General features: G+C 34.3%; 3 protein-coding genes across 3 annotated transcripts; all 3 read right to left on the reverse strand.

Annotated features, from left to right (window-relative positions):
* Positions 1–5,673: 5,673 nt before the first annotated feature.
* LOC126709376 (F-box/LRR-repeat protein 3-like) lies at positions 5,674–7,974 on the reverse strand. The gene has a single exon (XM_050409589.1). It carries the CDS (start codon positions 7,891–7,893, stop codon positions 6,814–6,816), a length of 1,080 nt encoding a protein of 359 aa, XP_050265546.1. The 5' UTR covers positions 7,894–7,974; the 3' UTR covers positions 5,674–6,813.
* A 4,241-nt stretch (positions 7,975–12,215) lies between these two features.
* On the reverse strand, positions 12,216–13,938 carry LOC126709724 (F-box/LRR-repeat protein 4-like). Its single transcript, XM_050410055.1, has one exon. The coding sequence runs from the start codon at positions 13,596–13,598 to the stop codon at positions 12,510–12,512; it is 1,089 nt and encodes a 362-aa protein (XP_050266012.1). The 5' UTR covers positions 13,599–13,938; the 3' UTR covers positions 12,216–12,509.
* A 2,562-nt stretch (positions 13,939–16,500) lies between these two features.
* Positions 16,501–17,970, reverse strand: LOC126710175 (uncharacterized). The gene has a single exon (XM_050410562.1). It carries the CDS (start codon positions 17,638–17,640, stop codon positions 16,564–16,566), a length of 1,077 nt encoding a protein of 358 aa, XP_050266519.1. The 5' UTR covers positions 17,641–17,970; the 3' UTR covers positions 16,501–16,563.
* Positions 17,971–24,434: the final 6,464 nt, after the last annotated feature.

Below are 24,434 nucleotides of genomic sequence, written 5' to 3' on the forward strand. Positions count from 1 at the left end.
AGAAAAAATATAAAATAATAAATAGAAGAGTTACAGTAACCGTGCATATATGCATAGTTACTGTAGCAATTATGTATAAATGCCCATATTACACCCATTGATGTGGGTGTTTTTTTACTCAAAATGTGTAAAATAAATAACTTTTTCTATTTTGGAAGATTTTAAACATACTGATGCTAATGCTCTAAGTTTGGTATTTTGCACATTTTTTGTGTGAATTTATTTTCGCACATAATAAAAGAGAGACCAAAAGAGGCAACTTATTGCTAATAGCGAAATTAAGTAATTATTTGATAGGAATCTGGATCTTAAAGATCCATGCTTATTATTTTTTATTATTGTTGTTATTATTATTTTTTTACAAAAGTGAATTCTTATATATGTTGAATATTCGGATTCAAATTTTTAATTTTTTTTTCTCCAAATTTTGGAGAGAGATTTAGTTTAGAGAGGAAGAGAGAGAGAGGCTTGAGGAGGGGACTCGTTTGTTTGGCTCAAGTCGAGACTCATTTGAATGGGGGAGGTAATGTTAGGTGTCTATCAGAGAGTGTGTTTTAACTAGAGTCATTTGTCCTTCTAGATTAAGGATTTTATATGAATTTGTCACTTATTTTATTAAACAGGACAAGTAAGAAAACTACAATGTAAAAATGCATCATTTTATTAATAGATAAGTATGTAATTTACACCTCACTGAAATTAAAATATATATATATATATATATATATATTTAGCCTTGGTCCTAAATACAATTTAGGAAATGTAAATGGCTTTTGCTGTAAATACTCTTTATAAAGAGGAGGTGATTATTAAGTTGTTATTATTAAATGTTTCTTTTGAGTTTATTCTTTTTTACATTATAATATAAGTTAGATTAACATTAAAAGAAACCCGTGCACAGTACATAAACCAACACTAAGCATTGTATCCTTTCATTCATTTCCTTTCACGACAAATTAGGAAGAGAGTACTAACATTGGCACTGGACTACCAACATTAGGAAGAGAGTATGTGGCTCCACTGTATCGAACAGAGGATGCTCCTCTAGCTGAATCAGGGAATATCTCCTTCAGCTGATTATCAACCACCAAATTGCCAGATGATTGCTCCTCTATAACATTTGGAGCTTGTGGAAACTTTTTGTTTAGAGACGCTATATGGCAATTAAACAAAGTTAAACATTTTGTTTAGAGAGCCAGTAACACCGGTCTCCCTAAAAATTAAAATTTGGTCCAACATTGCATAAAAAATCTAGTGTGTCAAGTTGCTATTGGAGGGCCTAAGTCTTTTATACCCCGTCCAGATTGAATTTAATCTCAATAAAATTAACAAACTATCTTCCTTCTCAAAAACAGAAAATCAAAAATTTTATTTTTCTTCCTTAATTATTTTATTTGTGGGAGGGGCCAAGGAGATATGCGGCAACTAGGCAAACATTTGTAAATGGAATTTCTATTTTCTTTTTCTTTTATTTGGTCTTGGAAATGGATTTCTTCTCCTAAGTCATTATTGTTAGAAATACATGTATGAGTAAAATCCTACATTGAATAATAAACATACACACATATCATATACTTATATAAGTTTCTAGCTAATAAGTAACAAACTATTCATAGCATTATATAAAAAGTTAATAAATTTGAATTATTTTTAGCTAGACAAACAAATGGCATTGGAAAAGGAAAGATTTGAAACATGTCTCTTTTAATAAAGGAATACAAACAATGTCATTAAGTTAAAACGCTCTTGACCACCCTATATGGACACAGATATATCAAGATATTCAAGAAATCATTGTAAAGCACATAAAGAACAAAGGAAAAACTAATGGGATGAACAATTCTTCAACATTGCCATTTCCAAACGAAAACTTCATTCATTATATTTAACTTTCCTACGTAAACTCCAGTCTAATTAATCCAATTTCAGCAAGAACTCAACTGCTTCAAAGACACTTCCAGAAACAGTAGAAACAGAAACAATTTCTCATAAAGACGTGGAAAAAGAATCCCATACTACAGTGGATTTAAATGTATTTTTTATTCCAAGTAGCTACAAGAAATCAAGCCACTAATTTGTTGTACCTACCTAGCTATCCTACAAATTAATCATGATGTACTAACTAGATTCACATACTGAAAAACCCAAATGATGATGATAATCAAGAACAAGAATGATGGAACAATTAAAGATTCAATCTTGGACCGCTGGAAAGGGCGATAGGCTGACGGCAAAAAGGACAGGTATTCCTGCGGATCATGTACTCACCTATGCAGTCGGAGTGGAACACATGGCCACAAGATGGTAAGGATGAGAGTCGGTCTCCATTAGTGAACTCTTCTTGGCACCATGCACACTTTCTTTCTTCGAAGGGAACCGTGCCACTGATGCCAGGTTGGTAGACGAAGTTGGGTATGTTGTCACGTAAATGAGGGTCAACTCCACCAACAAATTCACGCATTTCCAGTTCCGGCACTTCTTGCCGACGGCGATGTACTTGTTGATGGGTATTAGATTCTTGGAAAAAATCAAAAACGAAGCAAATGATCACAACAAAAATGACTATTAGTATTGGTAGGACTATTAGTAGAATTTGGGTGTTGGGCTCCTTGGAGTTGGGAGGAAAGGAAGGGGTCGAGGGTACTGGGGAGAGATTCATGGTGTAAGTGTAGGAGCAATAAACAGAGACAGAGGGTTTGGATTTCTCTCTCTTTTTGTTTTTCTTTCTCAGTGGTTTGGATCTCAATGCCTTTTATACTTTGTTTTCTCAACTTTGAAGCTATGTCCAAACTCGAAACTCAGTTTATTCAACCGCCTAACTGTCTTTTTTTTTTTTTTTTTTTTTTTTTTTTTTTTTTTTTTTTTTTTTTTTTGGTATGTCTGTGTGATTGGGGGAGGTAATATTAGGTGCTTATCAGAATATGTGTTTTAACTAGAGTCATTTGTCCCTCTAGATCAAGGATTTTATATGAATTTGTCACTTATTTTATTAAACAGGACCAGGAAGAAAACTACAATGTAAATATGCATCATTTTATTAATAGATAAGTATGTAATTTACACCTCATTGAATTTTAAAAATAAAAAAATAAAAATTGGCCTTGGTCTAAAATACAATTTAGCCTATTTAGGGAATGTAAATGGCTTTTGCTGTAAATACTCATTATAAAGAGGAGATGATTATTAAGTTCTTATTATTAAATGTTTCTGTTCATCAAAAAAAAAAAAATTTTATTAAATGTTTCTTTCAAGGGATTATCTCCATTCTTTTTTACATTATAATATAAGTTTTTTTTTTCCGATGAATCATTATAATATAAGTTAGATTAACATTAAAAAGAAACCCGTACACAGTACATAAACACAGCATTGTATCCTTTCATTCATTTCCTTTCATGGCAAATTAGGAAGAGAGTACTAACATTAACAAACTATCTCAATAAAATCTTTTACACCTGTCCAGATTGAATTTAATCTCAATAAAATTAACAAACTATCTTCCTTCAATCAAAATTTTTATTTTTCTTCCTTTATTATTTTATTTGTGCATGGGAGGGGCCGAGGAGACATTTTATTTATGCGGCAACTAGGCAAACATTTGTAAATGGAATTTCTTCTTTCTTTTTTTTTTTTGTCTTGGAAATGGATATCTTCTCCTAAGTCCTTATTGTTAGAAATATACATATGAGTACATTGAATAATAAACACACTCACATATCATATACTTATATAAGTTTCTAACTAATAAGTAACAAACCATTCATAGCATTATATAAAAAGTTAATAAATTTTAATTGTTTCTAGTTAGGCAAACAAATTGCATTGGAAAGCAAAAAACAAATTGCGTTGGAAAGCAAACTCTTTCTAGCTCTATTTTCTTCTAATTTTAGATATAGAATTAGATACATGATTTGGTTCTTTATACTTCATTTATATTGAACTCGTATTTTGCATTGAATTAACTTACTTAGCACCAAAAAAAAAAATATATATATATATATATATTGAAAAATGTTATGTCCACGATACTTTCACAGCAAATCTTAGGTGACCGGTTGTTACTTTCTGTTATTAGTGAGTAAGAAAATAATTTTAATGGTGTATTCAAATTAAAAACTCGTAATTACTTACCACCTAAGATTTGTTGTAAAAGTATTATAAAAATGTTATGAAACATAATACTTCTAAAAAAAATGATGGGACATTAAAATCTATCAACCCCGATCAAAAGCTACATTAGGCAAAGTTCCATGAATATGAACAAAGTCATCAGATATAACAGCATGCCACTTGCCAACTATTTTTCTTGCAACTTCAATTTTCCTAAAGCACATTAGATTGCCCATATTAGCTCGGCATACACACTGATTTCTCTTCACAAATCCTGATAATTATACTGATGTAGGAGATAGCATGATCTTTAACAGCTTAGAAGAGATTGAAGGGCCAATAAAAATGGCAAGTGGGAAACATGAACAATCAGGCAGTGTGGATATGCAGAATAATCTTACCCATGTAAAAGATATGTCAAATGACAAATACCAAAATGGACTAAGAAGTCCACAAAAGAATGTAAACATAATTCAGAAGTTCCACTTTGAAAGTAGAGAACAGATTCCAATAATTAAACCTCATTTTATTAAGGGCAGCACTTAAGGCCATGTAATTTAATAGAAGAGACAAAGCGGTGTTCAGGTGCCAATGCGGCTTTTCACCATTGCAAGTTATACTTAGAACCACCATTTTACCATGAACATCCAGCATTTCAATTTACTTGCAATTAGGGAGAGCTACTCTTATTACAGGTTCTTAGTATTTAACTAGTAAGAAAAACAAATCATCTCCCCCACACACACATTATATACATATAAGGGCACTAATTCACAGATACATCCAATCTCAACAAAAATTGAAACTTATATCAAGACCTACCAATGCTCATAATAAACTGTTTAAGCTCAATATAATCTTGTCAGTAGCCAGTGTAACTGAACTATTCTCAAACCCTGCATTAAATGAGATGTGAAGATAAATTTCCTCAAAGCTGTTTAATTATTTTGTGACTTTGATAATGGAAAGGCATAAAGTTCCTCAAAGCTGTTTAATTATATGTGCAGAAAAGGTTTAGTTAGACAATTAATAGGTTTAGATAAAAATTTAAGTGTATAGAACAAAAGGCACAAAAATGCACATTACTTTTCTTTTCTTTTTTTTGAGGTAAAAGGTGGAAATTTTATTGATGATAAATATACATGACATGTGACAACTTTGACTATTACAATACATCAAGGCCACCCTGGCCATTACAATAGCACAAGGCCATCAGGGGAAGCAACAGTTGGTTGCAAACCAAACAATTATGCAGAAACAAAACACAAGGCCATGGCTAGCAAAAGCTGGTTCTCATTCCTGCAATTCTGCAGAAAATACAAACAGCACACAATGCAAAAAAAACACGACCATGACCATTACAATAACACAAGGCCATCTGCATACCAGACAATTATGCAGAAAAACACAAGGATGTGGCAATTCTGCAGAAGATACAAACAGCCAAAGCCATAAACAGCCTATGACCATTACAATACACAGTGCAGGAGCTAGTTCTCAGTCCAGCAAATATGCAAAAAATAACACAAAGGCCATTGACATACATTACCAAAAAAAAAAAAAAAACCTACACAAGTAGACCATTCAACTATCTATTTGAGCAGCTACCAATCTTTGATATTCCTGCAGAAATCCAATTGCTTCATCAAATATAGACTTGGGGTGAGTTTGGATATGTTCAAAATAAAATTTATTTCGAGCATTCCAAATTGCCCAAGCAATTACCGCCCATCTTTCCAATTCCTGCTATGAAAGTTTATCTATCAACCAACGAAATAACATGAAAATATCTGAGCATTGTTAGGGTGTTTCTGAATTTTTCCTTGGCAAAGGGCCCATACATTTCTTTCAAAAGGACATTCCCAAAGCAAGTGTGCAGCAGACTCCACTTGTTGACAGCAGAACTCACACTATGGATTGTCTTTCGGCAATGCAAGTTGTCCCTAGTAGGCAAAATATTTGAACATGCTCTCCATACAAACATACATACTTTCGGTGGTACATTCAAACTCCATAGCCTTCTCCATATTCCACGGTCAGCCACCATCCTTGAGTGTTCAACCCGTGATTGCTCTTTCATCTGTTGTGCCATCTGGTAAGCTGATTTAACCGTAAATTTTTGGGACTTGTTTGCCTTCCAAACCAATGCATCCCTTGAAGACAACCTTAGCAGAGGCAGCTGCTATTTCCATACATGTCCTATATGCAAAATGATCAAATAGCTTCTCCCTATCCCATTGTCCTGTGGCACTATCAATAAGGTCTTTCACATTAAAATTAGGCTGAATCTCTCCCAGGAAAACCGGTTTGTGTGTCAACCATTTATGTGTTGAAACTTCAATGTACCTTCCATCCCCTACCTGCCACTTTGATCCCTCTTTAATAATATCTATAGCTGCTAAAAGACTTCTCCACCCATATGAAGGATTGTTGCCCATCTCTACACATCCATAAAAGAGCAATTTGGAAAATATCTTGATTTATATACCCGATAGAACAAAGAGTGACTGTTCTGAATCAAATGCCAAGCTTGTTTAGCAAAAATGCGCATTACTAAAAAGCTTAACAGAAGTATGCCCAATGAATTAAAGGGCACAGAAGAAAATAGCATATGGCTTGCAATTACTCACCACATCAAAAAGCAAGAAATAACACAAACTGTCAATAGCCTGGAGATAAAATTGATGTTTCTTTACTCATCAATTACATCCAAATTAAGTCATAGAATCTGCTAATATTCTGTAGCATCACCATAGGTATCCACATTCTCCGTCTTTTATCCAGCACAACATACTTCAAAGAGCAGCATCCAAGTGTTAACTGTTCCAAATCAGAACCAGAAATATTGTAACAAGAAATCAACTTAAGACCTTCTACACACTCATGATTTGCAAAAGCACGAATTCCAGCCCCAGTAATTAACTCGCAACCCGTTAAATTAACCTGCTTCATATTCCGGCAGTTCTCAGCTAGTGCAACAAGTGTAGGATCCGAAACATTAATCAACCACGACAAATTCAGTTTCTTGAGAGTTTGAATTGTAGCAATTGCCACACATCCAACATCCGTAACTTTCAGCCCACATTCTGCCATGTTTAGCTCCTCCAAGTAACACATTTGCCGCAAAAGTGATACCCCATAATCTGTAATTTGATCACATTCCGCAAGAACCAACTTTTTCAAAGACTTGGACGAAGCCCCTGTTGCCAATGAAGCCAATCCAGCATCCGTAATTAACGAACACCCTTCCAAATTCAAAGAAGCAATAGAATTTGCTGCACCAATTGCTTCAAGAGCTTGATCCGTGATCTTATTGCACCAAGTCAAATCCAAATTGGTCAAATTTTGTTCCAACTTAACAAGCAAAACAACTCCAACATTCCCAACATTCTTCCTCCTCCTTAGTAAAACTTTCGACAACTTGCGACACCCATTTGCTAAAGCACATAGACCATCGTCCCCAACATCATCACAAACCGGTATAAATTCATCGTACGGTGTGCGTTTGAAATTGAGGTTGAGGACCTTAATCTTGGGACATGTTTTGGCCATGAATTTAAGGTCATCATCTGTGATGGGTTTTGAACATTCAAACGTGACAAGATTTGGGAATCTTGGTAAGAACCCAGAAAGGGAATCGGGTTCGAAAACCCGAATGGATGAGCGGGTAAGACACTCCATTCTCTTCCATTGCTTGCAGACAAGAGAGAATGAGTTTCTGTCATCTGGGTCATGGACCCACTCGAGTATAGATCCTAATTCATCATCTCCCAATTGTGACATGACCCAGATTGTGCTCTTTCTTCTTTGTTCTCGGAATCAAAATTTAAAATAAACACATACACAAATGAATATGAAATGTAAATCAATAATGTTTAGCTACAAATGTACTAGTTTCTTTTGAAAGAAAAAGAAGCAAGTTATGCAAACCCAGATGGCTGACCAAGAAGCCTTTACATTGCCAAGATGCGAATTTGAAGAAGAACTGGTGGATGGGGATAGATCGCTTCTTCTCTTCTCGTTCACAAAGCAAATTTGTTATTGAAGAGAGTTTCACGCTTTTTCTTTTTCTTTTTTTTGTGGTTGGTATTTACCAAATCTTCATCATTTTTTCTTTTTTCTTTTTTCTCTTTCTTTAAAAACAAATTTTAACCACACATTAAAAAATTAATAAAAATTAATTTAAAAAAAAAAGCTGTTTAATGTTTTTTTTTTTTTTTACAGGATAAAAATTCTACTATAAATATTTGTACTTGTAGAGTGACCATCACACCAAAGGTATGCGGTGATAATGTTTTATTGCCTTTGATATTGTAATATTCATTGTTTTTTTGCTTTTTTTGTGTTTACATTGTTTGGTTATATTTTGTTATCTCTTAAAATTTCACATATTAGAATTACGGTTTTATACCTCAATTTGAGGATTTTATAATTTGGCTATCACTCCATTAAATTAGTTGCTCAATAATTTAATTAAAAGTTTCAATTAAGGATTTAAACTCTCCATTTGTTCAGAGCTTTACCGGAGTGAAAGAATTTAACAGAAGATAGGTTTTCAAGCATTATGTTTATTATGAGAATTAGGGTTTTTCAATTCGGTAAGAGTTTTAACCAAATTGGATGAAATAATTTGTATTTGGGACATCCAATCAGGGTTTGATAACACCAATCAAGCAAAAACATCATAGATTTATGATTAATGGAAGAATAAAAATTGCTAAGATTATAATTTATGTCAAACTTTGGCTTTTTGCTCTTAATTTGTTTATGTAAATTGGGGTGCCCTTAATGCACTTATCAAATTAAGATACATAATTACAAGTTTGAACATATAGTAGAGGTGTGCATGGGTCGGATCGGGTTGGGTTGGGTTGGGTTGAGGGGATTTTTTGACCTAACCCACCATGGTGGGTCAAAAAAAATTCAACCCAACCCAACTCATCACATAAGTCTAACCCAACCCACATGGATTGAGTTGAGTCGAGTTGAACCCATGGGTTAGACAAATTTTTTTTATTACTATTAAATTGAGCAGAAAAAAATATATAACATTTGCCACCTGAGTTGATAAACAAAATACACATTAATATATAAACTAATATTCCAATTTAGTTGTAAACAAAAAATGTTTAAGTATCCAACTGAGTTGATAAACAAAATATAAATAAACTAATATCCTAATTCACTTATAAACAAAATATATATGAGTTCCTAACTCAGTTATAAACAAGATATATCTAAAAAAATTTAAATTTTTTTATTAATTATATAATATATTTAAATATATATTAAAAGAACTAATAGGATTTTATATTATATATGATAATAGGAATCGAGGAAGTGTTCTACAGCTGGTGTAAGGACTTGATTTAGACTCCTAACCCAACGAGAATATGGACTTAAGCCCAAAACAGTCCAAAACAATAAATTTGTAGAGAATGGGTTGAAAAACTAGGCTTTCGTGAACCAGATAACAGAAAAACAGGTCTTGATGCTAAAAAGAGAAAGATAACGAAAACTTGTTAAGGAATAACGTTCTCAGATTGGTCCGAGAACACCGATTCTTAAATATTTACTCGTAAAGCTTTATTACAGATTTGTTTTAAGTTTTTTCTCCCTCTTTTCATGGAGGGTCTTTCATGTTATATAGCCCTCTCTGGACCATCTTGATCCTACACTTGTTAATCATCTGAGCCCTTACTTGAGTACCTGTCCTATCAGACACCCTCTTTGGCTTTCTGTGAGTTGCGTTTGCCAAGGCAGCACTGTTCAGAGGTCTTCTCTACATAAATGCGGCCAGAAAAGTAGCTGTAGTGCATTTAATGCGGTGGTAGCAGCTTTCCCATAGATATTTTTGAATCTCTTTCCTTCTTGCACGTTCATGAGACACGTTCTTATCACTGGAGCTTTTTGGAGGTTTACCTTAATTGCTGGAATACGTACTTGAGCTATCTTCATCATATCCGAGAAGGAGCTTCTCCTCGAATCACCTTCCGTTCGTTCCTCATTTATAAGTCTTTCACTGGGGACTTCTGATAACTACTTGCTTCTCTTTGGACAATTCAGCTTTCCCGGACAAAAGCCCAAGGCCCAACACGTCATTCTGGGCCTTTATCCCTACAGGTGGTTTTTTTTTTAATTTATTAAATATATAATATATTTTAAACATATATTAAAATATGTGTGGGTCGGGTTTGGCGGGTTTGTAATTTTATGACCCAAACCCAACCCGATTTGCTATAAAAAAATTTTGTAACCCAACCCAACCCACCAAGCCCTAAAAACCGACCCAACTCGACGGGTCGAGTCGGGTCGGTTCAGGTCAGGTTTGGCAAGTTGATGGGTTGGCGGGTTTTCTGCATACCCCTAACATATACTTAGGTGAGGTGACCAAATGTTAGAATCAATCTAAATTTATCTAGGATTAACAAAAGGATCTTACTAGTATTTATTGTGTTAACCGATAGCGTAGGTGTGGAATTATTTATGTTCTTGTTAACTATTATGTTTCTTTGACTTAGGCTCCGAAGATCTTGGTGACAAAAATTTTGCTTATTTAGTTTTCCCATTGAGGTAAGTGGGACTTCATTCACTATTCACCTCACCTTTCCCATGAACATGTTCATTTATGAAACCATTTGGATGCCCCTTCTTGATATATTTCCACGTTTCTTAGATATCATCAAAAATCATTGTGGCATTATCTTCACCTCTCACATTCCATTCTTACATCTTTAAGCTATTGCATTCTTTAAACATTTTTGAAAAACCTTCTTACCTTAGATGGAAAAAAACAACTACGCCATGCACCCAATATGTAGAAGAAACCACACAAGGCAACCACAATGAAAGTCGACATTGAAATACTACTATTATATCGCTCCCTTTTGTTGTCATGATGCATCTATAAAAAAACACCTCAACTATAATAAGATGGATACTCCTAGCTTAGGTCCAAATACTGAAAAGCTTTTGCTCTTCTTTGTCAATGAATGTTTCTTAGATTGATTGTCAGTTCGTCACACTTTATTTGAATTCGTTACATTAACAAACAGAAAAAGGCCCAACCAAGCTGACTGAAGCATTAGCTTGGCATACACACTCATTGCTCCTCACAACAATCCCAGATACTATACTGATGTATGACCCATTTATGGACAAACACAAATTGATTGATCAATGATAATTTATGGAGTAACATGAGATGGAGAATTCAACCAGCGCCCTAGTACAAAGCTAAATTAACCTTTCTTTTTCTATTGTATACAACAAAACTGAGTCCACATATTTGAGCAGCGTTAACCAATAGATATTATTGCAACGATAAATTTGACGGAATTACAGCAATTTTTATTTATTTTCTATTGTCTGAAACAAAATTGAGCCCTATTCATGCAACAAGAAATGGGACAGACATCTGTACCTATCCCAAGTCTGTGAACAAGATTCTTCATATAATAGGCACATTTGTTTTCAATCTATGTATCAGCTTTGATGGGTTTGGAGTAGAAGAATCAGGGATAAGCCTGATCATTTTTGGTGAGATTCTCCATATTAGATGGAAACTTATTAAGCTGCAACAGCTTAGAAAAGATTTAAGGATCCATGAAAGTGGCAATCGGTTTAACATAATGATCAGGCAGTATTGATATGCAGAATAACCCACCCAAGTAAATCATATGTCCAATGACAACTACTACGATAAAAATGGACTATGAAGTCCAGGCAGGAATATTATTTCATGCCTATATAAAAATAAACATAATTCTGAAGTTTAAATTTGAAAGTAGAGAACAGATAGAGCACCTCATTCTATTAAGTACAGAACTTAAGGCCATGTAATTTAAAAGAAGAAACAAAGTATTGTTTTGATGTGAATGTCGCTTTTCACTACTGCAAGTTATACTTAAACTAGCATATTACCTTGAGCATCCTGCATTTAATTTACTTGCAATCAGGTAGAGCTACCTTTATGACAGGTACTTAGTATTTAATTAGTGGTGGGGAAAAATCATGTCCCACATACATATGAGAGCACTAATTCACTGTTCATCCAATCTCAATAAAAATTGAAATCTATGCCAAGAACTACTAATCAGAACAAATTGTTTAAGCTCAATATCATCTTGTCAGTAGCCTGTGCAACTGTACTATTCTTATATAATTAAATGCAAGACTTCGGTATTGCAACTGTACTATTCTCAAACCCTATATATAATTTGACAATTAGTAAGTTCAGACAAAAATTAAGATGAGTAGAACAGAAAGCACAAAAATGTACATTACTTAAAAGCTTAGACAGAATTATGCCCAACGGTACACAGAAGAAAATAGCATGTTGGCTTGGAATTATTTACCACATCCAAGCCAACCAAATTGATATTTCTTTGTTCATCAAATCACCTCCAAATTAAGTCATAGAACCTGCTAATATTCCGTTGCATCATCATAGGTATCCTCAATTTCTTTCCTTTATCGAGCACAACATACTTCAGAGAGTGGCATCCCAGCGCTAAATGTTCCAAATCATTACCAGAAATTTTGTAACAAAAAAGCAACACAAGAGTTTCGACACGCCCATGATTTGTAAAAGCACGAATTCCAGCTCCTGTAACTAACTTACAACCTGTTAAATCAACCAGCATCAAATTCTGGCAGTTCTCAGCTAGTGCAAAAAGTGTAGGATCCGATATATTACACAACCATGACAAATTTAGTATCTTGAGAGTTTGAATTGCAGCAATTTCCGTACATCCAATATCCGTAACTTTACGCCCACAATATGCGATGTTTAGCTCCTCCAAGCAACACATTTGCCGCAAAAGCAACACCCCATTATCTGTAATTTGATAACAACACTCAAGAACCAACTTTTTTAAAGACCTCGACAAAGCCCCTGTTGCCAAATAAGCCAATCCAACATCTGTAATTAAGGAACAACCTTCCAAATTCAAAATGGTAATAGAATTTGCTGCCCCAATCGCTTCAACGGCTTGATCTGTAATCTTATTGCACCAACCCAAATCCAAATTGGTCAAATTTTGTGCCAACTTAATAAGCGAAACAAGTCCAACATCGCCCATATTCTTCCTCGTCCTCAGTGAAACCTTTGACAATTTACGACACCCATTTGCTAAAGCACATACTCCATCGTCCCCAACATCATCAGAAGCCAACAGATATTCTTCAGAAGAAAATTCAACTGGGCAGTCTAAATGAAGGTTGAGGACCTTGATCTCGGGACATGTTTTGGACAACAGTTTAAGGTTGTCATTGTTGATCAACCTTGAACATTCAAATTTGAATATATTTGGGTATCTTGGTATGAACCCACAAAGGAAATCGGGTTCGAAAACCCGTATGGACAACCGGGTAAGACCCTCCACTCTCATCCATTGCTTACAGACGAGAGAGACTGACTTTCTGTCCTGCGGGTCATTGACCCACTCGAGTATCAAGCCTAGTTGATGATCTTCCAATTGTGACATAGCCCAGTTTGTGTTTGGAATCAAAATTTATAAAAACACAAACTGAATATAAATGTAAAATTGTACTAACACAAACACAAACACAAAACTATATTGTATAAAACAAAGACTATAGTAAAGCAAACCCAGAAACTCAGAGAGAGAAAGGATCTGAAATGCCTACTTTAGCTGAAGAAGGACCAGTGGGTGGACTCAGAAGTCAGATCAGATTCTTCTTTCTCTCTCTCCTCGTTCACAAAGCTAAGTGTCAAAGTTTCAAACTTTGAATTGGATTCATCTTAAATCTGTTCCAGCTCTTCTCTTCGCTATAACCGTTTGATTATTATTATTCTTTTGATTATTTCGAGGAACCAACCGTTTGATTATTTATACTACTCATTGAGTCATTGTCCCCCCCTGTTTTTGTTTTTTTATTTATTTTCCAAATCGACATCATTCTTTTATTTGTTTTTTTTTTCTTTTTTCTTGTCCTTTATGGTTTCTTTCTTTATCTTTTCTTTGCTTTCAATCTTTCCTTTTTTATCTTTATCTTTATCTTCTTTTCTTTATCTTTTCTTTGCCTATATAAACTTTTTAGATATCTTTTTAGTTAAATTTTTATTTTTATTATCCATCAACTTGTCATCATTTATTTTTAATTATTTTTATATTTATATAATTAATTATTGAATTATTTATGATGTAAAACTACTAGTCATGGGTGAAAATATATAATTATTTTGAAATTTTGTATAATATATAATTTATTCTTAAATAATTTGTTCTCCTTACAAATTAAATAATTTCTAAAAGTAATTTATATCTCTTTGATTTTACAAATATATTATTTTATTATTTTTTATGTTTTTATTGATATTATTCTTTTTTTGAAGTAGTCCATATTCTCATTATATTTTTATAATTTCGGTACAAATAAAATTTTTAAGCTTCAAATTTCACATTTTTTTAATGAAATTATCATGATAATCAAAACTTAACATATAATTATAATGATATTGCTCAAATAATTGATAGACATTCAAAAATATATAAATTATATAATATGGCACTTAAAGGCCATGTAACTTACAAGAAGCAACATGGTTCCCATTTGGATTGCGCGTTTTGCACGTTTCAGTTTCAGCCTTTTTTTTTTTTTTTTTTTTCAGCGCATGAACAGTAAAATTACATGTATTTATTGTGCAGAGACAAAAATCACTATTCACCACTGTAGCAGCACTGTTCATGCACTATAGTAGCACTGTTCACATATTTAAAAATATTAAAAATAGGTCCCACAGCACTATTCACACATTTAAAAATTATTTTGCTACAGTATTTTCAGTTTTCAGTTTCAGCAACAATAAATTCAATCCAAACGGACCCATGGTGTTCTGGTTCGAGTTTAGCTTTTCACTATTGTAAGTTATACTTGCAACTATCCTGTAACTACGAACATCCTGCATTTAATTTACTAGCAATCAGGGAGAGCTACTCCAATTACAGGTTCTTAGTATTTAAATAGTAGGATGTTTCATGTCTCTCACACTGTCACACATATAAATGAGAGCACTAATTCACAGATACATCCAATCCCAATAAAAATTAAAATTTATACCAAGAATAATTATGTTCATAACAAATTGTTTAAGCTCAACAGTCAAAGCATTCTTCCACTCAGATACGCCGGAGCCTTTGAAGATCTAAACACAAGTCAAGTTAATCTGAGTGTTTCTCAAAAAAAAAAAATGTTAATCTGAGTTGCAAAGAGAAACACCAAAGATTATGCAGACTAACATGGTGGCAAAGTCAAGGGAAGGAAAGAAAAACTGTGCAGGATGTTTTAGTGAATTGATGCAGTATAGACTGGGGGTGAGATGCTTAGCAATCAGAGAAGCTCTTTAGAAAACAAATCACCTAAACATCATTTCATTTTATCAACTTTAATTATTAGTAAGGAAATCGAGGAAATGAACAAAGGCAACAAATGCATCTAATGGAGAGCAGAGTCCTTAGTTGCAGAATATCAAAGCATCTTGGCACAGAAGATAAATAATTCATGCCATGCATCAAGCTGGGCTGCAAGAACCGCAACAACTAGCTAATCCTGCATTCTTGCCTCCAAAAGTTCATGAACATATTTTGGATTTGTAATGACTATAGTATTGGGCCTATTGGCTAGAACTCTCGGTTAATATCTTCCCTTGAACTTTCATTGTGTTTTAAATAGAAAAAATGTTTAACCTCAAAATCATCTTGTCAGTATCCTGTACAATTGTACTATTCTCAAACCCTGTGTAGAACGAAATGCGAGAGATATTTTTGTTTAACCTCCCACCATCCCCTACCCAGGGCACAACCCCCACCCCCCCCCCCCCCCTCTCTCTTCCCTTTCTTTCTGTTCTTTATATGTGCAAAAAAGGTTGTATTATACTATTAGTAGGTTCAGATTAAAAATTTAGTCTCTAGAACAGAAAGCAATAAAATGCGCTTTACTCAAAAGCTCATACAGGCCAAGACCTTGTAGCTTAAGTGACACCTCCTAACCGAGACATCTAGGTTCAAATCCCCCAACTATAAAATTATATATATAAAATAAAATAGCTCATACAAAATCAAGCCCTATGAATCAAAGGACACAGAAGATAATAGCACCTGGCTTGCAATTCCTAATACATCTTTTTGCTTGATATAAAGTTTAAATGCAGAAACATACTTTAAAAAAGAAAAAAAGGAACAAAAGAACCTCAGATGAGGTTACCTAACCCAAGGGCCTCCTAAAACGAACTAGAGAGAGCCCTGGCTTCTAATAATACCACAGACTTACTTCTAAGGGCCCATTTGGCCAGCTACATTACCTTCATGACACAACCAACAGAAATCAAATAGTAAACATCAATTTGACACATCAAGAAGCAAGAAATGACACAAACAGTTACTAGCCTGGATATAATCCAAGCCAACCAAATTGATGTTTATTTGTTCATTAAAGCCTACAAATTATGTCACAGAACCTGCTAATATTCTCTACCATCTTCATAGGCATCGCCGCTTTCCATCCTCTATCCAGCACAACATACTTTAATGAGCGGCATCCAAGTGCTAAATGTTCCAAATCATAAGCAAAAATATTGCGACAATAACTCAACACAAGAGCTTGTACACACCCATGATTTGCAAAAGCACGAATTCCAGCTCCAGTAATTAACTCACAACCTGTTAAATCAACCTGCTTCAAATTCCGGCAGTTCTCAGCTAGTGCTAAAAGTGTAGGATCTGATACATTTGACAACCACGACAAATTTAGTCTCTTGAGAGTTTGAATTGCAGCAAGTTCCACACATCCAATATTCGTAACTTTCGTGCCACAATCTGCCATGTTAAGCTCCTCCAAGCAACACATTTGTCTCAAACTTGACACCCCATAATCTGTAATTTGATAACATCCCTCGAGAACCAACTTTTTCAAAGACCTCGATGAAGCCCCTGTTGCCAAAGAAACCAATCCAACATCTGTAATTGAACAGCCTTCCAAATTCAAAATAGTAATAGAATTCAATGCCCCCATAGCTTCAAGGTCTTGATCTGTAACTAAACAGCACTTTGCCAAATCCATAATTGTCAAATTTTGCGCCAACTTAACAAGCGAAACAACAGTCCAGCAAATCCTCCTCCTTAGTAAAACTTTCGACAATTTGTGACACCCATTTCCTAAAGCACATAAACCATCGTCGTAAACATTATCAAAAACAGTTGTAAACTCGTCGTGGAATGGGCGTTCTAAACTAAGGTTAAGGACCTCAAGCTTGGGACATGTTTTGGCCAAGAATTTAAGCTCATCATCATTGATTAGTGTTGAACATTCAAATGTGACTATATTTGGGTATCTGGGTAGGAACCAACGAAGGGAATCGAGTTCGAAAACCCGTATGGATAAGCGGGTAAGACCCTCCACTCTCAGCCATTGCTTGCAAACTAAAGAGACCGACTTTCTGTCACATGGGTCATGGACCCGCTCGAGTATTAAGCCTAGTTCATCATCACAGAATGATGACATTGACATAATTCTCAATTTGTGTTATTTGTGCTAGGAATCAAATGTTTAAAAAAAAATAAAAAAAAAAACATAAACACAAATGAAAATAAATGTAAATTGCAAAACCTTAATGTTACTCTAATTGGTTATTGCAAAGAGTAGCTATAAAAATATACAAAGTAGTATCAACTATCAAACCAGGCTAGTTAAGCAAACCAAGAGACTCAAAGAAAAAGTATCCGAAACCTGAAAGCTTGCCTTAAAATTTTGGCTTGGAGTGACACTTTTAGTTTAGCTGAAGAAGAAGTCAAATGGCCTCTTCACTCCACTTTCACAAACATAAATTTGTTAACGAGTGAGGAGACTTTCGCTGAACCTAAGCCAAGTGTCAATTTGGTGTCCCTTCACCACGATTGAAGCGAATTTGTTTGCCACCGTTAATCTGAAATCTGATCCTGCCTTAACAGCCGTTTGATTACTATCAAGAGATTCAAAACCACCCATGGGGCCTTTTTTGGTATTTATCAAATTACCATCATTTTTATTTATTCATTTCATTTCCAATATGGTTTCTTTCTTTCTTTTCCACTATAAACATAAATTTTAACAAATAAAAGATGACAAAAAAAATACATTAGTCTTAATTTTTTTTTTTTTTTCCATTATACCACCGCTCACATTGGGTGGAATTGTACTTCCCCAAGCCTTAAAGGCTTGTGGGGTTTGAGGACCCAAGTTTAAGTGGTCTTGGGTGGGGAGGGGTGGGGGTAGTATATTATATTCATTAGATTAAGATTTTCATCTGAGCTCAAAAAAAAATTCTTTTATAGACATAGCATTATTCATTAAAAAAATATGTCTAATACTTTTCTTTATTTTTCTGTTGTACAATAAAATTAAATGGTGAATCCAATGTAAGTCATTAAAAGGACATCTCCATTGTTCAATCTCCACCATGAGACTCACTATCATGGATTACTAATAATTTCAAATTCATGGTTCTCACAACATAATACTGTTGAGGCTCATTTTGACAAGCCCAGTAAGAGAAAAAACCCAGCAACACGGGCATACCAAAGTTAGCAAGCAAGAAAAAGCCATTGAGCCCAAGTGGCAGGAATGAACGGCTCACAGGCTCATAAAGTGGGCCTTGAGGAAGCAAACGAGCTTGAATAGGTCCGGAAAGAGAGAAGAAGCAAACCTATAGGCATTATATAGAGAAGCGAGAAGGGGCCACAACAGGCCCAAAGTAATGCAAGTAAAGAAAGTAAGGGGCTAATGGAAGACCCATCAGCCCCAAGGATGAGGTATAAAGTAATTGGACCAGGGAAGCCTTAAAAAGTTAGTATAAGCACATGGGAAAACAGGATTGGAAAAAGGTCGAGGAAGCCCAAGGAAAGCAAATGGGCCAAGGATGCCCAAGAAGGAAATGGGACAAAGGAGCCCGCAAACAATGTAAGAAAAGACCCAGTGAACACACTGAGTCACTGGGAGGGAAATAAACAGCAGGCCCAAAGAGGCCCAGCAAGATTGAGTTAAACGACATTACAGCAGGAATAGCAGAGTGGTATGGCAAGAAATGCTAACAAGGCCACAAAGTGAATACAGAGTAAGCCGAGGGAAGGAAGGCCCATGATCCGACAAGGCCCAAGCCTCAAAAGAAGCAAGTCATAAAGAATGGCAGATCAGAAAACAACCCATGTCATAAGAAGCCAAAAGTGCACTGCAGAATACAGACCAATCTCCAGATCACGGCAAATGCATGAGTAGCAAGCGAAGAAGGTGAAGCATGCGCAAGACCTAGACACCATCAGCCTGTACCTAGCCAATATAGGAAGTGGTGGATCATGGGTCAGAGCTAAAGGAAGGCATGGTCTGGCGGTGGGGAGAGAGAAAAAACCTATTATAGGGTTCTTGCTTAGACTCTTTTGGGGGAAATGTCTTACTATAATGACATGCCACCCAAAAGAAGTAATGATGAGTTGGAACCGCTAGGTGCATGCCATGAGGGATAGAGAGAGAGCACACACACTGTAATGGGTAGAAAAGCCACGACAAGCAAACAAACAAAATAGTCTTCTTTGTTTGGCAGAGGGGAACGACACAGCCAGCACAGGTAAGTAGTGGTGGCTGAACAATTGACAACCAGTAAGTGGTCGGCAAGGACACACACCAGACAAAGGCAGTTAAAGGTTAAAACAGTAAATACCAGTCATGGTAGGCTCTATATAAAAGACCCCTTGCTGTGCACTAAAAGGGATTTGGAAAAAATCACAATAATAGGAATTTCTATGAAAAACCATAACTAGAAGTAAGCATTGAGAAGGAAAGGAAGTTAAAGAAAAGAAAAGAAAAGTAAGAAGTAACGAGAGGAAAAGAAAAACAGAGAGTTTAAAACGGCAGACATGCACCAATAAATTGATCTCCTCTCTCCCTCAATAGCCTTGCTCTCTATAAAAGGCAAAAGATCTGTATTTGGGCATAAACCATTTAGGCCTGTTCCCTCAAAGCAATTAATTTCTTCTCTAAGATTACTCGTGTTGAGGGAATGATTTTCCCTTCTTGGTTTCAATCCCGTGTATTAGTTGGCATGACAGACTAACACTTTGATTTTGTTAACTCTGTTTATCCTTCACTTAGCTTATTCTATGTACGGAGAGTCTTTTGTTGCTCACTTTTATTTATTGTGGCTAAAAGTAATGATTGTATTTTCTTGTGTTATCCGTATTATATCTGCCCGCCATAACTTCTTTATATCGGCTCTGCTTGCCATGGGCATGTAACCAAAGCCTAGCAGACGTGGTGTAGTTTGTGCACAAGTCGGACCAAGGTGAGTTCCAGTTGGACCGGTCTCAATTCCTTTATCCAGAAAACTCGGGCCTAGTGCAGTAGGAAGTAGCCCAACATTACAAACAAGGCCCACCACCTTACAAATACCAAACGTAATTTTTCATTATTATAATGCATTCTAGTAGAATGCATTTTGACATAACATGTTCAGCTTATAGTACAACCTTATGAAAGTAAATTTATTATCAAATAATTCAAGTTTTTCATACTTCCATATAATTAATCCCATAGTAAAACTCTATTCCAAACCAATTTTATTAAAAAAAAATGGACGAGCCATAGTTGATGACTAAGAACTAGAGAATGGATAAGAACATGACTTCAATGCTAAATGCAGATTAGGTAAATGTAAGCTTTAGGAAAGAACATTCCATGCTACTTGGAAAAGGATGGAATATCTAATAACTTCTTCTTTCACAAGATATCATTTATTGTTTCTTGCTTCACAACTCTCAATCAATCATTTTTCCACCTCTAACTTGCTTTCCATGGTGTACTTCTGCCACCAAGCGTCTCCTAAATTGAGAGACAAATAATGCATGACCAATGACCTTCTTGCTTCCCCTCATTAGCAAACTCTTTCCTTTTAAGACACAAATGCTTGAATTATTTGCCACACACCAACCGTACAATTAAGTCAACGCATCCAAAAAAAAAAAAAATTCAACTCTTATAAAATATGACATTATCATACAGTTTTCCAAAAGAAAATTTAACAGTTTCAATTTGTATGGGGAATCAAGAACCACCTCAACAAAGGAAAGCACATTGTTATTCTCAAAGTTCCCCTAATATTTATAAACTTAATATAGCTCTCATGTATTTCGCCTTTGTTGTTTGAGTTTACAATTCACCTCGTGAGTCATTCCTTCCAAGTTCCATTGAGCATTCTGTTGAAAAAATAGCATGGAATGAATAAGAAATTGATGTTTTTTATGTTCACTTGAAGATGTTATTATAAGTGGTGAAAATCCTTGAGTCTCACATTGGAAATAATAGAGAATATGAGTTTGGGCTGGATATAAGGTTGGACTTTAGGCATGTGTAAACTAGGCCCACTTATCCAATTAATAATAATATTTTATTATTTTATTTTTGAGTCAGTAAGTCTGTATACAACAGTTATCTCTAAAACAATGTTTTGGTTTTAAATTACGTATAATTTCATAGTCCCTCATTCATAATTTTTTTATATTTAAAAAAAAAAGAACTTTTTAGAGAAAATTCTTCTAGTGATAATATTTTGTGCATTCATTTTGTGTCAAAGAGAGAGAAAGAGACATTGAGTAATTTGCAGAGCACAACCTTGAGTGCTTCGTTTTCATGCTATAGATCATTTTATCCTGGGAGGCAGACGACCGCGAGTCTAAAAGCACCACAATGATTGTGTGAGGGGCGAAATCTGCTTTAAGGAGATTGTGTCAAATACAAGACTTGATCTGAATTGTTCATCATTTCACGCATTTAGTCTGTGAGTTTTTAATTATTTGCAGATTTTTTTTTATAAATATTTAATGTTTGTTTATTGCTTATGCCTATCACTTCTATTTGTGTCATTGCTTATTGTTAGATATGTGTTTTGTTCCTTTTGCTTTATCGCAAAAATAAATTGTTGAAATATATCAAACACATTCTTCTAAAATTAAAAAACTGTATTTTTACACAATTGATTTATTGTGTTTTGAATTACAATGAAATCTATAAAGAAAGCATTAAAAGTGATTTACAAAGACGGTAGGTCATTAAAAAAAAAACAAACAAACAAAATAAAACAAAAATCTTAGGATTTTCACGAACAGCCCATACTTTGTCAAACTGCGAAGGCACCAAAATCTTTCTTGTCGCTTTCTCTCTCTCTCATTTCCTCTATCGCTATCCCAAGTCCCAAGTGCCCATCCCCTCTACATTGCTTTCCCTTTCTCTAAAACCAATTAGCAATAATAGCATGTCACATCATAAATTATCTACACAATCACTCGTACTGTCATCTTAGCATCACCGTAGGTGGTTACCACCTCAAACTCCAATTAAGTAATTTAGTGCCAAACATCAATGGAGCTAAAGTCAAATATTTTTGCCTTCTTGCTACAGTGAACTGCCTAGACTAGTAGTTTACTGTAGCAAAAAGTATTAAAAAAAATTATATTATCACTTAGATGGGTTTCGTGGCAAAGAGGAAGAGAGAGGATGTGAGAGAGAAATTGATAAAAAAAATGAATAGTATTTGGTTGATGGTAAAAATAAGACTATCGATGTAGGGTGTGTCGTAAAATTATATGTTAAAATAGATAAAATTGCTTTTTGAGATGTTAAATGTTAAAATTTTTAATTCCACCTATATGAATGCTTTGTATACATAAAATGTGGTAAATCATCCTAAAAACAAAAAATTATTTAGTGTATCTTAAATTTTGTTTTTTTTTAATAAGCAACAGAATAAAAATATTCAGTGACATTTTTTTTTTATTATGAGTATGAGGTATTGTGTAGCTTAAGTTTGAAAAATACCATAAATGCTTGGATATTACAAAAAAAGACCGTAAAAAGGTTAAGTGAGCGTTTGGTTTCAACTGAAACCAACGTTCACGTTTTCATTTCACGTTTCCGTCCCTTTTTTTTTTTTTTTTTTTTTTTTTTTTTTTTTTTTTTTTTTTTTTTTTTTTCAGCGCATGAACAATGAATTTACTGTGCAAAGACAAAATTATTGTTCATGCACTGTAGCAGTACTGTTCACGTACTGTAGCAGTACTGTTCACGCATTAAAAATATTAAAAATGGGTCCCACGGTACTTTTCACACATTTAAAAATTATTTTGCTACAGTGTTTTCAGTTTTCAGTTTTCAGTTTCAGCAACAATAAGTTCAATCCAAACAGACCCTAAATATGTTTATATTTACAGCCTAACTTTAAGAGATAAAAATATGCTTTCTCATAAAAGGAAATTCCAATCAAGTATATAGTTATATAATGTATAATGCAAAAAGGAAAAAAGGAAGAAAAAAAATCACTGTCTATATTCATAATGTAAGTAGATTAAGAATATGTTGTGAAAGCCCGTGCTTAGAGACTAGTTTGGTTATTAACCTTTTAAATTTTAATCACTTACTCAACTAGATGGAAATAAGTTTCTCTTCACTGTACGCTTAACTTAACTGTTTATCTCTCTCTCAAAAAAAAAAAAAAAAAAATGTTTATCTGTTTTTGTTATCACTCTCTCGTTACAAACCAAGCTGCAGGCCCATTTGGCCAATTTAACTTGCCTGGGCTCGTATTATTGACAACCCAGTTCTGTTCCTTAAGCCTGTTCCATCTTTGTTACTTGTCTTGTTCTCCTAAATTTTTCTTTAATCATATTGAATGCACCTTTTTAATAATAGGAATCATTATACGATACATAGTGTTAAACTATGGTTTTCAGATCCACTTTAGTCAAAATCAATAACAAAGAAGAGAAACACAAGATATCCTTTTTTAATTTTTACTTTTTTACTTTTTCTTTGCCCTGTGTTTGTAAAAACTACCAACTCCCTAAAGAAAGTAACAATCTACCCGAAAATTGGTGCACCAGTGGTTACATGCAACTAGACTATACCGACAATTAGGCCAAAGAGGCTAAGAGGAACCTAAACTAAAGTACCTTAAAAGACATTTGACACTAACGCTATCTTACCTAGCAGACAAGGTCACAAGGATTATCTACACCATGTTTCGAGGATTCTCCAAGGAAATGCAAATTGGTTTTTTTACTTTTTCAAATAAGATTAATATTTTAAAACTTTTATGGTGACCCCCCAACAAATTGTACGGATATCATACTTGACCTCCAACTCTTAAAATTTAGATTCCAAAGGTGAAAATTCTGATTTCATTAAAGAAATCCTAATCCTACTTGTCTGTAAGTACTACAAACAACATTAGAGTTTGTCTAGCGTTTTTTTTTTTTTTTTTTTTTTTAACAACAAAGTTAGTT

The sequence above is a fragment of the Quercus robur genome, chromosome 12 (assembly GCF_932294415.1).
Source record: "Quercus robur chromosome 12, dhQueRobu3.1, whole genome shotgun sequence".
Classification (NCBI taxonomy): Eukaryota; Viridiplantae; Streptophyta; class Magnoliopsida; order Fagales; family Fagaceae; genus Quercus; species Quercus robur.